Source organism: Centruroides vittatus, unplaced genomic scaffold (genome assembly GCF_030686945.1).
Source record: "Centruroides vittatus isolate TY-2023 unplaced genomic scaffold, ASM3068694v2 contig_2726, whole genome shotgun sequence".
In the NCBI taxonomy this organism is placed as follows: Eukaryota; Metazoa; Arthropoda; class Arachnida; order Scorpiones; family Buthidae; genus Centruroides; species Centruroides vittatus.
Genome location: NW_027121735.1, coordinates 706,895 through 723,884, shown reverse-complemented (window position 1 = coordinate 723,884; position 16,990 = coordinate 706,895). Strand labels below are relative to the sequence as shown.

The 16,990-nt window shown below is 30.3% G+C and overlaps 1 protein-coding gene across 1 annotated transcript; it reads right to left on the bottom strand.

The window, feature by feature from the left end:
* Positions 1–239: 239 nt before the first annotated feature.
* On the bottom strand, positions 240–16,497 carry LOC136971828 (sorting nexin-12-like). Its single transcript, XM_067266331.1, has 4 exons — positions 16,207–16,497; positions 6,966–7,061; positions 2,745–2,869; positions 240–1,004 (listed from the first exon to the last, which is right to left on the bottom strand). Exons 1-4 carry the CDS (start codon positions 16,381–16,383, stop codon positions 899–901), a joined length of 504 nt encoding a protein of 167 aa, XP_067122432.1. The 5' UTR covers positions 16,384–16,497; the 3' UTR covers positions 240–898.
* Between the last annotated feature and the right edge of the window lie 493 nt (positions 16,498–16,990).

Below are 16,990 nucleotides of genomic sequence, written 5' to 3'. Positions count from 1 at the left end.
AGATTTTTTACACATGTTTAAATGGCATTCCTTTACATATCGGTGCCAATCCGTCCAACTATTAATTTTAATTACCGGACCACGAAAAGAAATATTTTCTTCCAACTGAATTTGCGTTAGGATACTAATGATAAATTTTGACTATCAAAAATGCAAATATGTTTGCCGCATCATTTTATTTTGAGAGAGAACCCGTACACATCCGAGTTGCCTGATAAACTGAGAAAGAAAGAAATATGTTCTTTCAAAATTTTTTTTATTATGCAAAACAAAGAACATTTGCATACCAGTACATAATATCAAGTAAAATTATTACATGTAAATGGTAATAATTTTATTCTAGATAATCCAGTAATTATTAAACAACAGAAATTGAATTTTCTATGTATGAATGTGAATGAATACAAAATTTCCAGAGATGTTTGATGACGATTTTATATTCTAGCTGCTGTATATTGTTACTGGAAACAATCTGTTACTAGTATCGCTTTGATTTACCTATTTATTTTTTTTACATCTATAAAGATTTATATTAGGACATAAGAAATTAAAATGAATAACAAAAATATGTTACAAATTTTAACCGTGTGTCACATGAAGTAATGTTCTCAAAACTAGATAGAATTTCTTACAAAATCAGTTTGTTTCTTTTATTGAAAATGAGAAATCAAAAATAGCTTTATTCAAAGTATTTATATTCTGTATATATGTATGTTTGTATAATATATATTTAATATTTAATTTTACATGATGGCTATTATGTCGAGAAAGAATGTCGAAGGAAGGCAGTGCACGTAACGATAAGAGTCACCTTTTGCTCGAATTCCAAAGAGCAACAAAGCACATCACCTTTAGGAATGACGAAACCGGTAGATCTGCGCATCCGTCTCTGCGCCGTTCATGTGTTTCGAATTTTCCCCGGAACGTAGTTCTTGTCGAGCACCGGATCCTGTAAGAACATGTGGAGGCATCGTTCGTTCTGGGCGAGTGGATGTCCGGCCACCCTGAAAATGAATAAAGATAATATAAAAACAATTTCTGAAGCTACATAAAATAAAAAATTTGACTTTCACATTTTACAGCATGAGGCTGTACAATCTACAACTCAACCAATGTAGATTCCTCATTTCCAAGAACTTGCAGAGCATTATGCATTAGCAATTTGTCTTTTGTATGCACTTGGACAATCAACAATAAGAAGGAACAGAATGGCTATTTAAGACTAACAAAATTTTAAATATACTGAAAAATTAAATTTTGGAAGTGGATAGTTAAGCTGCCTACAACTAGGGTAACTTTTGGGATAACAAATTCCAAATATAGTATGGGGAAAACCCCACCAATTTGAAGAGTGATAAGCAAAAGAAAACTATAAACATGGAAATAAGACTGCTGAAAGGGAAAACTGGGGACTATTTCTGGGCTAGTTGAAAACTTAAGTGCCATAGCTGTGCCTATCCTGTTAATGCTATTTTTTTTTAATAATAATAATAAACATATGGGAATGAAAATTTACATTTCAATTAGAAATGTCAATTTCTCATGAAAAACGGACAAGCTAAAAAAACTACTCCAGCAAAGGTGTTTGAATTTTGACAGAATTTAACACATTCTCGAGATTAGATAGAGTTAGGGATAACCTAATAAATAGGATTTAACAATTGAGGGCTTATCACACCAAGGCCGACAGAAAGAAGGACCAGATCGGCCTTGGTGTGATAAACCCTCTAAATTGTTAAATCCTATTTATTAGGTTATCTATCTATCCATCTATCTAATTTATAGTCGTGGGCTAAAAGCATCATTTTTTATTATTACATTCTCAGGAATTTACAGTATCTTTTCTCATGCCTATCACAGGTTCTGTCCAGGTCCATGAAGAGCAATCATAGGGTTAGTGCCAAAGATAATTGTTACATGCAATCAATGTATTAACAATACTGAAAAAGTAATCCATATGGATACAAAACAGCTAAACTCTGCAGTCCTACACCAATCTAATCAATTAGTACAAGTCACTGTTTCACATAGCTGCAAGACCATCACAAATTGCAGAGCTAAGCAGCAAAAAGGGCAAGTTGGTTGTTTTAGAAGCTTGCCAAACATGAGTGGCTTGATCAAACATCATTTTATAAATGTTGATTACAGATCCAATTTTTAACAGAAATTTAACTCATTTTCAGTTTAATTTTGAAGATTAATCTTCAATTATATTATTTCATTATACTCATGGAACAAATTACCAGACTTAAGTTACACAAATGAAATGGTAGAATACCAATCTGAACCTTGGGATTGCAACCCAATTTTCCCATCATCCCTGGTTCTGCCAGACATATTAGATATCAATACATATCGGTTAAACTCATCATTAAAAATTCTAGTTCAGTGTGTCACAATCTTACTCAAATTTAACTATTAGCTGGTCAAGACAGTATCATTTAGAATACAATGATATTCAAATTCATTCTATATATTAAAGAAATTTTTTTCTTATGAATTAAATCTTTTTTAATACAACTTTATAAATAGAGTTTGATTGAAGAGAGCTGACAATCCAAAATGTGTATTTAAAGAGATCATACATTAAGCATATTATGCAGAAGTTTATTTTTATTTTACCCAAGATGAAGTTAAATTTGAAATATTTAATATTAATTCTGAACTGTTGGTTAAAATTCACCTTTAGGATTTTTTAAACTGCTGTTTGGCACATTAACAAAATCATAATTTAATAAACTCACTTGTTAATAAACATTTCTAAGCCTTTTTTCCTGTCCTCTATAAATTCTTCTTCAAAAATGCCATCGTCGCCCCGGAGAGGCAATTGTCTTTTCCAAGCCTTGCCGGGAAGAGGAGGTACCACAATCTGAAAATTCAAATATTCACATAATTACATAAAAACCAAAAGTCAGAATGCTCATTAAATCATATTTCAATATTAGAAACAGCTTAATGAATCAAGTCTCCCAAGTTGAAAAATAAATTTCTCTTTGGGAAAGGGATCATCTATATTCATCTGGAGTGGCTTCACAATTACCTAAAAAGAACCTCTACAAATTATAAAAATCTAAAGAGCAAAACAACATATTAAGTATATCTTTCATGTTTTTAGTAGCTTAACTTTTAGTAGTAACTAACTTAGCCCAATTTCTCTTAATGGTATAATATGGCATTTATCAATCTGGTGTGTGCACACTGCTAAAGGTATAAGAAAAAAAAAATCCATAACTTCCAAACAATTTGAAATCAGTAATTTTTTCAATTTAAAACAAAACTTATATAACCTATAAGCAATTCAAAATTTTCTAGAGAAAGTTATGATGCTAACTTAAAAACTCCTAATGAACCAGTCAAACACTTGGCAGTCTATCTACTTCATAGCAGTTTGTATGCCAATGTAAACCTAGCAGTATTTTAAATTATGATTATTAAAAAATCAAATTATTGAGCAACTATCAAAAAATTGGCAAAATTCTGACTATTTTCATGATACACATGTTTAGGATATATGAAATTTTCCATTTTTACTAAATGCACAGAGGAACTTGCATAATTCACATACCATATTATTACCAGTTTATCTTTGATATATTAATTTTTTAAAATTAACATTGAACTTTAAGACATGTTTGAAAATTTTAGATAATCTGAAGCTGTGGAACTTGTTTGAATTAAATGTAAATTGGAAATTATACTGGATGATCAAATTAGAACTTGTGAGAAGTATGACACTAAAGTAGACTTGGTGACACTAAACCAATGGTTTTCAACTGGTGTTCTGCAAACTTGCCAAGTGTTCCATGAAAAAGTTATTGCAAATTTATTCCAACTTATTACTTTACATAGACAATTCTATGTTTACAATTTTATTCAATACAATAAAGTTTTAGTTTATTGCTATATTATTTTGTGAGAATAGTAATAAATATACTGAAAATAGATGGAACAGTGGTATACAGAATTGACTAAATATGTAATAAGTATTAAATATTTTTTGTTTAACCAAACTTATATTAAGTATTTTTGTTGTTTAACTTGCTTAGTGACTGGTGTTTTTTAATTATTATATACCAGTTATTAAGGTGTTTAATATGTATATTAATGGTGTTCCACAGCCTCAAAGTTTGAGGACCACTGCACTAAGCTAATAGCACAGTAAGCATAGCTGGCACCAAGCTCATGCTATTTCTTACAAGTTTTACTTTTACTTAATCTTATTTAGTTATGCGGTACAATTTATTATTCATACACAATAATTATGTTTAATAAAATCTATGTATAAAATCAGGTTACTTTCAGACTAATATTAGTGATAAAACTAAAATTTGGTCAAAATTTAGAGTTACATCATTATAATGTATTAAAAATTAATAATTGGAAATTAATTCCCAATCCAATCTCTTTTCAAACAAAAAAATGGAGATCAAATGGACATACAGCTAGCAACATTGGAAACCTGCATACTCTAAGCTGAAATAAATGGTTTGAGCACTGCTCTGGATTAAACTTTACTTCCAGAATTTTATAAATTTAAAGCCATTAATACAAGATAGCAATCTGTTACTTAGCCTTAAATTTATCAGTTCACTCATTCTTACCATCACCCAAAACATTACTACTTGCACTTTATACTAATGAGTAAGATACTTCCCATATAACTGTAATGAAATACTATAATTTAATAAATCTACCTAAATATTTGTATGCTCTCAATACATCAAGCATTCAAAATCTGTATAACCTTAATCTACAATACTCTTTAAAATTATTCTTCCAACACTTCATATTCATATTTGTTCTCCAATGGAGTCCAAACTAAAGAAAAAACTCAAACTATTAAAGCTAAACATTTACTCACTTGTTAAGAAGGATCCTTGAATGTAAAATCCGACCCAAACTTTTTCCTGGAGTGAAAATTTCACTCTGGAAAAAACAATTTGGGTTAAACTTTACACTTATTTCATCACAAATTATAAGATAATATACAAGAATCAAAATATTTGGAATGGTATAGATATTTTAACAGAAATAACTGTACAACAAAAGGAATGTTTAGGGAGAGATCTTTCTATCAGAGCCAAACTCAACTCTACAGTTTGAGATCAAGATAAAAACTAACTTTTACTGAATAACAAATACAATTTGCAACTTCTTGATTGTAATTGTTTGCTTCCCCCTTCATAAATCAGTTTTCAAACAATATCTTATGAAATAAATCAGTAATAAAGGATAAAACAAACCACAGAATTAATATTGTAGTATGTTTTCATTAAATTCTGCAATATACTAGCAAATTAAAGTTCTTTAATAATCATTTAGTGTTTGGAAATCATTTAATATCTGATAAAAATAATTATAATTAGTAATTTAATTTTGCTTTAATTTAAGTAATTTTTATAATGACTAAATAATAAGAGTAAATGAAATAACACCTATGCAATTAAATCTTAAAGTTCCTTACAAAGTAATTTGATTCCTTGTAAAAAAAATCCTCTGTATAATTTCTAAGAATTAAAATGTTTAAAGCTGATAAGTTTCATACAAGTTGAAATAAGGAAATACTTTTAAAGTAATAAATTCAGAATATGAAAAAAACCAACTGTTGCAACATACTGATTAATCACCATCTAATGCAAATATACATTTAAAATTCATATATTATAACCTTCACTATTCATTTAAAATTTATAATGTATGGAGGGAAACAAAAGTAGCATGCAGTTTTTATTACAGGAGGGAGAAGAAAAAAAAAATTCTTACACAAATCACAAATGAGGGATGCAAAATAATAAAACTAAAAATAAACAACTCACAACCACACATTATTTTTCAGATTCACAACTGTATACCTACTTTTACATCTCCCTATCACACACACACACACATTCTACTTTTATTCATAATTATTCAGAAATTTCAATAGTAATCACCACTTGTTATATCAGCTTATATATAAATTCAAAAATTATATTTGCTGTCTAACATATTTACAATTATAGAAAGACATTTAGCTACTGAAAGATTTATACAAAACTTTGGGAAAAATACTTTTATACATCCACCAACAAACTTGTTTTCAGGACTTTTTCATTGCAGGTGGCAACATTGACTACGTCTCGGCAATGATTTAGCTGTCGTCAGAGATGCCAGTAAAATGAAGGAAGCCTTTTGATTGCACTAATGAATTTTGCATTATAAAGAACTTGTCTAATTCAGCGGAATCTGATCTATGGACCACTTAAACCAAGATCACAGATGTGGTAGACCTATGTCTCCATATACTTATCTTGTAAAAGTCACCTTTGGGTGACTGCCAAAATGCAATTATTAAATAAGCAAAATTTGATATAAGTAATGCATAAAAATTTTTGGCTTCTGGCTAAACAGCATAAAACTGCACATTGAAAAATCTCAATTTGCATCCTGGTGCATACCTGAATACCAGTAAACCACACTTTGAGACCCACTGGTCTATAGAAAGAAGAAAGTTCCAAACGTTGCTGCATCCAATCATTCCCGATCTTCACTTAGCATAAAACTGTTTGGAATACTTGTGTGTAAAAGGTTCCTCATAAAATAAAGTCTTAAATATTTGAAAGAATCACCACTTATAAACATTACAGAAAATTATGAAAACAGATTTCCCAGCAATTCACATTAATACAACTAACAGCCTTATTTGAACATTATTCTACAATATATCCAGTCTGTCCTCATCTTTTCTAAAGCACTTCTCTACATAAATTTAACTATTCAAAAATCATTAATAACGTAACAATTTAAAGAATATTTTGTTTATATTTAAAAAACTAATCAAATGACTTATTAAAAACTGAATAGATAATTAAGTCAATGTTTTAATGAACAAATAGGATACTAACTTGTGTAAACCATGCTTTAAATTTAAAAATTTCCCTTTGAAGGAGTAAGGAACTCATTTTAATTTTCTTAACTTTACATACCTTACTATCTCTCTCCAATTCATTTCTCAACCATTCAAAATCACTGTAGCGTCTACGAACACTGGATTCTTTCATTTTGAAAACTGGCAGATTTGTCTGTAATAAAAAAATAACCATTAAAACAAGCAGCAAAACGAGTATATTTAATAAGTATGATTAATTCTTAATTAAAGTACAGAAGTGTTTATGTAACAGTTTATGTTAATCTTTATGTGTGAGGCTTCTAGATGGCTTGAGTTGTCCCAGTCAGATATTCGAAGCATCACAACCCGTTCAATCCAGAAATGTTTTCCCCCCTCATCATCCGCCACGTCATCTCTGTGGGCTTGGCCACACCCAAATGAAACTGATTCCTAGTATTTAATACTATTGATAGATTTTAATTTGAGGCCAATTAAACATTGAAATAATTATTAAAATCATGTATTATAACCATTAAATATGAATTAATCACACATCACAAAAGTCTTTATTAATAACTTCAAATCCCGGTATGCATTTTGGCCTTTACAATGGCCCTCGTCGGCTTACATAGTAATCTGGTCAGAGGAGACTGATTTAGTAGCACTTGAAAATTCTATGTATAAAACCTGGCATGCATCCCCGAAAGAGGAATCTGAAGGACCACAAACAGCAAAGTGGCTATAAAGGGAGATGTAACTGAAAAAAATTTATGCATCACTGGTCTAACCTTCCAGAGCAAGCAACACTGAACAATAAAATTCATACTGAATGTAATTAGGTAACAGGACATAAAGTTGCAAAAATGAAGCCAAAATCAGAAAAAAATGACCTTATGGAAAGTTGGATTAATAATGCTGAAGGAGAAGGCCAACAAAAGTCACATCATTCCATTAAAATTTTGTTTTCTGAATTACACATTTGGTAACCTAAACTTTTATTACACTATTAATAATTATATTTAAACAAAAAAAAACAGTAGGAGTAATACAGCTTTGTTTCTAATTAAAAATTTTAAAAATTCATTCATTAAAAATAAAGTCATTATTAAACTGATCTTAAAAAATTAGACACGTACTTATCGAGAATTCCATACAATGCTTTAACCATACCATTCAGTCATCAGCCATTGCTCTGAGAATTTACAATCTAATACTTGTGAGCAACCCCAGAATTTTTCGTGAATGATGGGGCCCAGTCTCCCCCACCGTACACTTGGAAAAACTCCACAACAGGACAAGAAAAAAAAATCTTAGACTTTTAGTCTTAAACTGGGAATAATCATTGAAAATTACCATTATTACATAAGTTTTTGTATTTTAAATAACCATTAAAACCATTTTATAGTAACCAAATTTAAATAAATGGTTTAAATATTTGGTGCTTGTTTTAAGCCCTAATAATTTACTGTAAAAATGAATGTGATAAAGAGGGGAGAAGCAGCAAAGTTAATAATAAAAAAAATATTATGAAAAATCTAACTAGTGAGTCATACTTAGAACTGTTCAAAAATTTTTCTCCTGTAACTTTCACTTGACAGAAAATAAAACTGTTTTCCCCATACAAACCAAAAACACATACAAAGTAGCTTAAATCTCAAAAATTTAAGAAATTGATTAATATGACTTGAATATTTTTTGAAAATATTTTGAATTTAAAGTAATTGGGATTAGGATTAGACTTGTGTGTTGATTTCAAAACAAGTTCTCTTAAAAACTAACACAAACTAAAAAATTACTTTTAAACAATTACGCATTGTGGATAACATCTGTCGCATCTGGTTCTCTGATACATTAAACTAAATGATGTCTTACACTAGCAGAGCTTAGCAAAATTTTTAAAAATTCATAAAATAATTTAACAACATTCAGTAAGTTAGAATAACCTATTGAAAAAAGTTTGCTTTAAGTTTCACACAATGAGAAAGTCTAATAAAATCTTACTCAATCATCAAAAAAATTTGCTTGTAGTAACAAAATTTGCATTTGACATCTGACTTATATGTAAAATATCTAAACAGTAATTCAAATTACCTAACAGTAAAATTAATTTTAATAATGGGTCTGGTACAGGATGTTTGAAAAATTACTGCAGTGGAAAAATTTTACATACGATATTTCCAGCATTTGTATAGGAAAAACTGCAATATCTTCCAGAAACCCCAAAAGCCAGGGGAGAAAGGTCCAGAAATCTAGCAAGCCTGATTCCTCATGAGATTATGCAATCACCAAAGATAAACTGGAACATCCATAAGCGAGCATTACTGCTTGCTCATGGATGTTCCAGATCTACTGCAAGTGAAAATGCAGGATGTATGACTTATGAGCCTTTACACACTATACTAATTGGGAAGAGAATATAGTAGAACTAAAACATCTCGAGGACATTGCAGTAAAACATGCGTAGAGAAGGTACCCAATATGTAGTTTATCCCGTGCCTACTCCAACCAACAAGCCATGCGCACTCCTCCAACAGCCAAGGAACTTCTAACAATAGTCAGGATTGCAACCCTAACTCCAGGCATACTATAATAGAGTATAACCAATATTTACACACCATATATGAAGAAATTGCTGGCCTTACAGGTACCAAGATCGCTTACAAGAAGTCACTCAATATGTAAGTTATTACACAATGGAAAGAACAAAATCGACAAACGTAGAGCCCCGGGTGTTTAGTGTTCCTGTGAGGGAAAACAGGTTCCAAAAGGATTTAGTTCACATTGGTTCTCACTACAAAAAAGGGTGCAAGAACACTGTTATGACATTGTAAACAAATGGCATACCACTGCCCTGTCCACTTATGTCACTGACCCTGACCTCCAAAAATGTCAGGTTAATAAGGCAATCCTTCCAAACAGATCATATTAGGGCCCTAAAAGCCTTAGAAATATACAAGGCTGGCCTGAATGGCAAATGCATTAACTTTATGGACAGTAACACTATCATATGCATGGCAGTACTTTTATGAAAAACCTGGTAATGCTGACAAATTAACTATTATTATTTGCTATTAAGTTATATCCTAAAAATAATTTGTATATTACAGTAGAGCATCAATTATCCGACTTAATTGGGGACTGGGGTTGGTCGGATAACCTAAAAGTATGAAAAAATACATTATTAGTATAGTGTATTAGGCCTGGTTTAAATACTAGCCTCCCTTTCAGGTCGAGCCAGTGCTGCCAGCTAAAACATGCAAAAATTTAACAAAAATAATATTAAAGTAGCCAAGACATAACCAAATATTGAAGCGCCACATCACTAGCGGACATTTGAATTTGCCGACTAGAACGCAGTCGGTTAACCGATAAGTCGGTTAATCAATGCTCTACTGTACATTTTTTAAATATTTTTTATAGTTTAATTTTTGTTTCAAATTTTAAAAATAGCATTCTAATTTGGAATTTCATTGGTTCAAAACCTGAAGCAGACCTTGGTTAAGGTCAAAAACGTTCATTACAAGTTTTTATTAAACAATCTTTGTTATTGGATTTTAAGGGTTCTTTATTGTTTGTTATACCTGCTTATTGTTAAATTTATAATTTTAATATTTCTTGCAATGTTTTTATTTTAAAATTTAATCAAAGTTTAACAAACTTTCCATATCAAACTGTCCACTTAAGACAGGTATCTGTTAATAAACTGCTTCATTAGATGGTTTTTAAAATAACCAATATAGGATTTTGTTTTGTAAAACAATGTATGGTAAGAACTTAAGAAAGTCAATCTCTGAAATTATCACTTTTATGCAACGATCAACATAATCATAATCTATCAAAAAAGTTGTCGTTGCCACTCGGCCAAGCCACACGAGCATAGACCACTGCAGAGGAACTTTTTAAAAAATACATTTGATAATCACCATTCTATAAACCAAGAGTTAAATTGTAAATCAGTATATTTTCAGATTTTGGATTTAATATATTTAGATTTAATGATAAGTACAAATAACTAAAATTACTCTGAGAAAAATAGCAGCAAATCTTAACTTTCCTAATGACTTAGGTCAAATACTTTGAAAAAAATTCTATTTTAACATTGATAATTTATATTAAATGGAGTGTGTAAAAGTAAGTACTACAACTTTCTTATATATGTGTATAAACAACGTTTTTCATGTGCGTGCGCGCACATACAGTATATGTTCAGGAATCATTTACAGTGGAACCTCAATTAACGAGCAAAACAAATTGTAAAAAAAATGACTTGCTTAACGAGCAATGTTTCGCATAATGAGTGACATGGAGAGGGGAAATCCCGGATTGTACGCATGCTCCATCAGTCTGTGTTTAGCACTTGTTCCACTAGCATCTTAGTGTTGCTCATAATCACGCATTTTTCCAAACTTGTGTTTACATATTACGTATAAAGATCGATAATCATAGCCCGTTATATGATATAATAAACATGCCATCTCCTACTAAATTTAATGACCAATTCCAAATTAAATTTTAAAAAATGTCTAAATTAAAATTTATTTATAATTGTTAAATTTAATGAGATGGCAGCATAACTGCCTATCTCTAGTCAAATTAATTCATTTCTAATATTTAATTATAGCCTTTAGATAGCCCAAGAATTTGGTATATCATTTGGCACCTTCAGACATTATCTGTGATTTTTTTGTTTTCTGCAAATCAAATTCACCATCCAGGTTGGTTCATTCCATGCTAGAAGAAATAATGATGATGATTCACACTTCTTAATGTATATTGTATACTTTTCTCTGAATAAATGTCATACATAAAATATTTGAGTATTTTTTCGGCATGAAATGCATCATTATATTTTACATTAATTTCTACGGGAAAAACTGTTTTGCTTAACAAGATTCTGAAACAAATTATGCTCGTTAAGCGAGGTTCCACTGTGTATATATAAACACTTGTAGCGGTACATTACCCAAGATTATCTAGTCTGATAATTTCCATTTATGATAAATCTTGTCGCATTTTTACAGTAAACAATCAAAAAATCATTTAAGATTAGATAAAAAAAAGATTTTACAAGTAAATGTTTACACCTTTTATTTTACATAGATGTTCTGGTTAAAACAAGCTTATATCTGAGAACAGATTATGCAAAACTTAATTAGATATTTCATAATTTCTGAAACAATGGCTTTAAACAAATTTTCATTCTAACTTCCAATTGTTTGTCCACTTAATATTTTAACATCCTGAAGTACAACAACAAATCAGTATGCGTCCATAACTAGCAAGATGTATTATTTTACTGCTACTATCAATTTTGAAATCATTTTCAGTTTAGAATATTGGAAATACAATATATAGGATAATATATAAAATTTAATATGGTACTTTTAATACATTCATTCATTCATTGCAGTGTAGTATTAAAATTATGACAGTGTTACTACTGTATTACAAAGAATCAAATACACTCAAACCATCATCTTGGAGTTGTCTGCTGCAAGTATGAAGTTTTTGCAAATAACTTATCCTTAATCCAGGCTCAGAATCCAGGCTTAAAAATAAGTAACAAATCTTTACATTATAAATAAATGCAGAAATTAAAGGAAAGAAAAATGTTAAAATACAAAAATAATGAATTTTATTCCATTATCTGTATTCCAAATGAAGTTAAAAGGTACATATGGACATGCCAAGTATCCTGACTTCTCATAAATGCAAGATAATACACACGTACACAAATCAAAAGAACTTTATGGATGTCATCAAATAAATCTTCTCTCATCTAGGAATAAACTGTTTAAAAGTAAAAACAAATTACAAACAGGAAGGAATAATTTGAACATGTTTGATTTTGGACTACAATAAGTTAATTTTGTACACAAATCTCATTTCTAAGATACCCTCCATTTTCTAAAAACACTTTAAAGTTGATTGTAATCCTGTTTTCATCCATAGGATGTTGTATCTGAAGGTTCATTCTAGTTAAAAAAAGATTAACCTTTAGGCACAGTTCATTATAGATGCTTAGATGCAGAACTTTTAAAGGCTAATTTGAATTTTCAAATAGCAGCCAGGATTGTCAGTTGATAGATTTGATGCTAAAGTATTTTTTAAATGGCAATTTTGAAATGTCTAGACTGAAGAAGGGTTTTGTATTTGGGAAACCCAAAATGCATTTCAAGTAATCAAATTTAAGAAGGAAAGTCCAATTTTTATGGCATCCAATGTGATAAAAAGAGCATCCTGTTATTTAAGACAGTATTATAATCCAGTTTAAAATGTATTAGTAGTTTCTCATAATTCAGCAGCATAGGATAAAAACAAACATGAATGAACTTTGTACAATGAATTGGCAATTATTTTTATGACACAATTTATATTTTTATTCATTCATGATTCACACCATTAGACACCCTGATAGCAAACTTTGTTCTCTGATATGCTAGTTCCCCCCTTTATTTGTTTAAATGAAGGATAAAAAGTCTGCTAGCATAATAACAAACTTAAATAAACAACAGATTAATGGTGCCACTATAAATATATATATATTACATCAAAATAAACAGTTAATGCAACAGAGAACATTAATTTTCCACCCAAATAAGAAGCAAATTGCATTTTATAAAGGAGGATTAGATTAATTTTTTCCATTACATAAAATAAAATGAACTGGTTAGATAGAAGAGCATTTGTTTTGCTGATTAAACTGATAATTTATAGGTTCTGGTATCATTTATCAAGGGCAAATTATTTAATCTTATCTCAAAAGCCTATTTTCTCAGAAGTTTGTACGGAATATTAAAATGTAGTTTTAAAGTGGTTATGATTAATATACAAATGCAAGACTGTAAATATCAGATAATGTAAATAGAGAAAAGGAACAGAATGACATCAAATTAAGGTAATCTAATAGAAAAACTTTGAGAACAAACCACAGAAGTGAAAATACAAACAAACCAAATTAAGAGGGCAGAAGTGCTAAGATTGCACTTCCTTTTATCTATTGATTAGTTAGTCCTATCTAATTTGAATGTGACCTTATCAAATCATGATAACCATGCCTAAATACAACTGCCATCAATGCCAATTTATTGCAATCCAAAGAGTAAAATCAGCGATTGTAAATAACGACACATTTTTTCACATATTATATCTGCAACTATTATACTTCATTCAACAATCTTAGTTAAACAGTAATTAAAATTTTCCATATAACAGCTAACATGTGCTATTGATATTTTAAAGTTATTGATACACACAATTTTACATACTTCATTTGCCAATTTAATAAAAAAGTTAAGAGAATTATGTAGCTTGATATGCTACTTTAGAACAAACTTCAATAGATAATTTAACACATTTTCACAATGCAATTCCATATTAAATGAACTTATTTTGAATTAAAAATATTAAATAATCTGATATAAAAACTGTCAATGCCATATACTTTAGCTAATTTATGGGTAAAATATAAGTACTGCCAATCATCCAAATAAAAGCATTTATTCTTAATGCAGAAAAAAATTTAAAGCCCGACATACACTGAAATTTCAATCATTAAAGTAGTTATATTCAATAAAACTTGATTAAGCTTGTCTAAGTTAATTATAATTATGCAGCTTATTAGGTAAGGACAATATATCTTCTCTATCTTCTAATTTATACCACTATAATTATAAATCTCTTTAAAGGGAAAAAAAAATTCAATTACTGTGAGCAATGTTTAAACATTGAGATAATTTTTGATAAATTTATACAAATTTTCAAAAATAGTATAACCTTCTGGCTACAGACTAAACATAAATTATGCTCTTTAATATTTATCTCAAATTACAAGATGCCAATATTTTGAATTTTAAAATTTTATGTGATGCATAAAATTACGTCAAATAATACCTAGTAGTGTAAAACAAATAGGCAGTGAAATAAAATCTCATTCAAGCAGTGAATTAAAAAAAACTTTAAGATGTCGGAACAAGTTTCATACAAGATTTGTTCTATTGAACATTCTCTATAAACGCTGCAAAATATTTTAAAAGCTATATTTTATATAGTATACACTTACTTCTTTTACTTATTAAATATTGCTCTATCAAATTGAGAGAGAAATTTCAGCATTTTAGAACGTTTAATGGAGTCGACAGCATGAAAAACATCTGGGATTCTGTATAAGAAAAATAGAAAAACCCAACCTGGAACTAGTCGAAATATTAAAAAAACGACCTTTTCTTCTTCCAAAGTCCAATATTTATAACAAACCAAGCAATTGCCAGATTAATCAGGCAATCATTCAGCTTATTGGGTTTTCAGATATTTATATATGTATATACACATCAGACTGGGGTAAAGCGATAGCCAGCAGAGTGCCACGGCAAATGTCAAGTAACTGGCAAAGCATCCGCGCAATAAGCAGCGGTTACAGGTTCGAGTCAAATTCCCTTCCTACAGAACATTCTAAATTCAATAAATATTAATTATAATATGAGATAACACATAATGCCTACATCTAGTACAAAATTACTCAATATATATTCAATAGTAGCGGGTAAAGTAACCCAATTAATTTGGCAATCACATTTAATGATTTGACAAGCATTTACAATGCATCACACTAGAGCAGCAGTTCTCAAAGTGAGTGCTACTGTCCCCGTGGACGGTGAGTAAATCTAAGGGAGCAAAAACAAGGAAGTGGGTGGCAGGGGTCACTGGAGTACTGCATGGTACTGAACAGTAACAATAGGAGAGGGTTGGGGTCACTGACAACCTTTGCCTTTCCTGTTAAAATGGGTATGAAACATTGCATTTAATGGTTTCAGATGTGGAAAGCAATGTGGTGTGAGTATCATAGAAAAGTTTAAGAATATTTCCAAGCCTTTGTCACAGAAGATTAAATGGGTTAAGGGGTGTTGGGGTATGGTCGGGGACATTGAATGTAAGTTTACCGAACCAAGGGAGCAGTGGCTTGAAAAGTTTGGAAATCACTGCACTAAAGGGTTTTTTAATATAATTCTGCTGTGATAGTGCATTGTATACATATACATTATGTGTTAAAAGGGGCAGTTATGTTTACTTTCACATTATATGTAACCAATGCAGCAATTTAAATTTTAAACGGAAATTAATTCATCCCCAATTAAATTCCGTGATAAATAAGCAAGTTACGTTTATAACACGCAACTTAACGGCAATTTTTAACGTCCAGTAATCCAATTACGTACGTTCGAGTAACAGACGACACGTAACACGGGACTTTAGGCTTACATTACCGCTCTTTAAACAGTTACGCGCGGCTTAATACGCGTAAAGCGGGCGAATTAGCATTAACCACGCGTTATACTCACTCTCATTCGAACTTCGTAGTCGGTGTGTCTCTTCCTTGCCACGCCATGAGTCATAGGATTGACTACATCGATTTCTAGAAAGTTCGCTGGAGCAGCGTATGCATCGTCTAACGTCTGCTTTTTGGGTTGGAGACGGCGTGTGGCATCTTGGGGCGGATTCTCTGTAGTTGCATCCATGTTTTTTTAATCCGGTTTTCCTCCTCCGACACTCGTAAACACTGCGACTCGGTGCTGTAAGGGGCGGATGCAATTTCCACCTCTGAAGAAAACTAAAGCGAGACACCTGGTGAGAAGAATTTTATCGTCTGGCGATTCAAATTTATTTATTTATTTATTTAACGAGTTTCTTGTCGATTTGTTTTATATTATTAATTATTTTCTTTGTAGTAATTATATTATTTTTTTATTATAAGCACGGTTTATTGAGAAAAAGTTGCGTAATTTTTCCGCCTGTTATCGGATTTTATTTAAAAATAACTTTTATATTATTAATTGTAATAAATATATGAAATTGTGTGTAGCGCCATATGTTACGAAATTTTGTTACAAAAAGTTTCTATATTATTATTATTATTATTATTATGGGTTAAGTTAGATATACTCGGTTAACACCGGTGGCTGTGTACTATGCCGGACCAAAGTCAAGGCATAGTAACCAAAACAGAAATTAAAGAAGTGTATCAGTGTGTGTGTGTCTGTATTCAGGAATTTTCTCACAATATGACATGTATTCAATATAGTGGCCTTCTGTAGTGTGATGTATGTGTTTCTATTCAATTGTAAT

Bases quoted from the DNA above. Each gene is read 5' to 3' on its own strand.
- LOC136971828 (XM_067266331.1), bottom strand. From the start codon at position 16,383: ATGGATGCAACTACAGAGAATCCGCCCCAAGATGCCACACGCCGTCTC. The intron at 7,062-16,206 runs GTGAGTATAACG...TTTTTATTACAG, and splicing joins ACTACGAAGTTCGAATGAGA to ACAAATCTGCCAGTTTTCAA. The intron at 2,870-6,965 runs GTATGTAAAGTT...TTGAATTTTCAG, and splicing joins AATTGGAGAGAGATAGTAAG to ATTGTGGTACCTCCTCTTCC.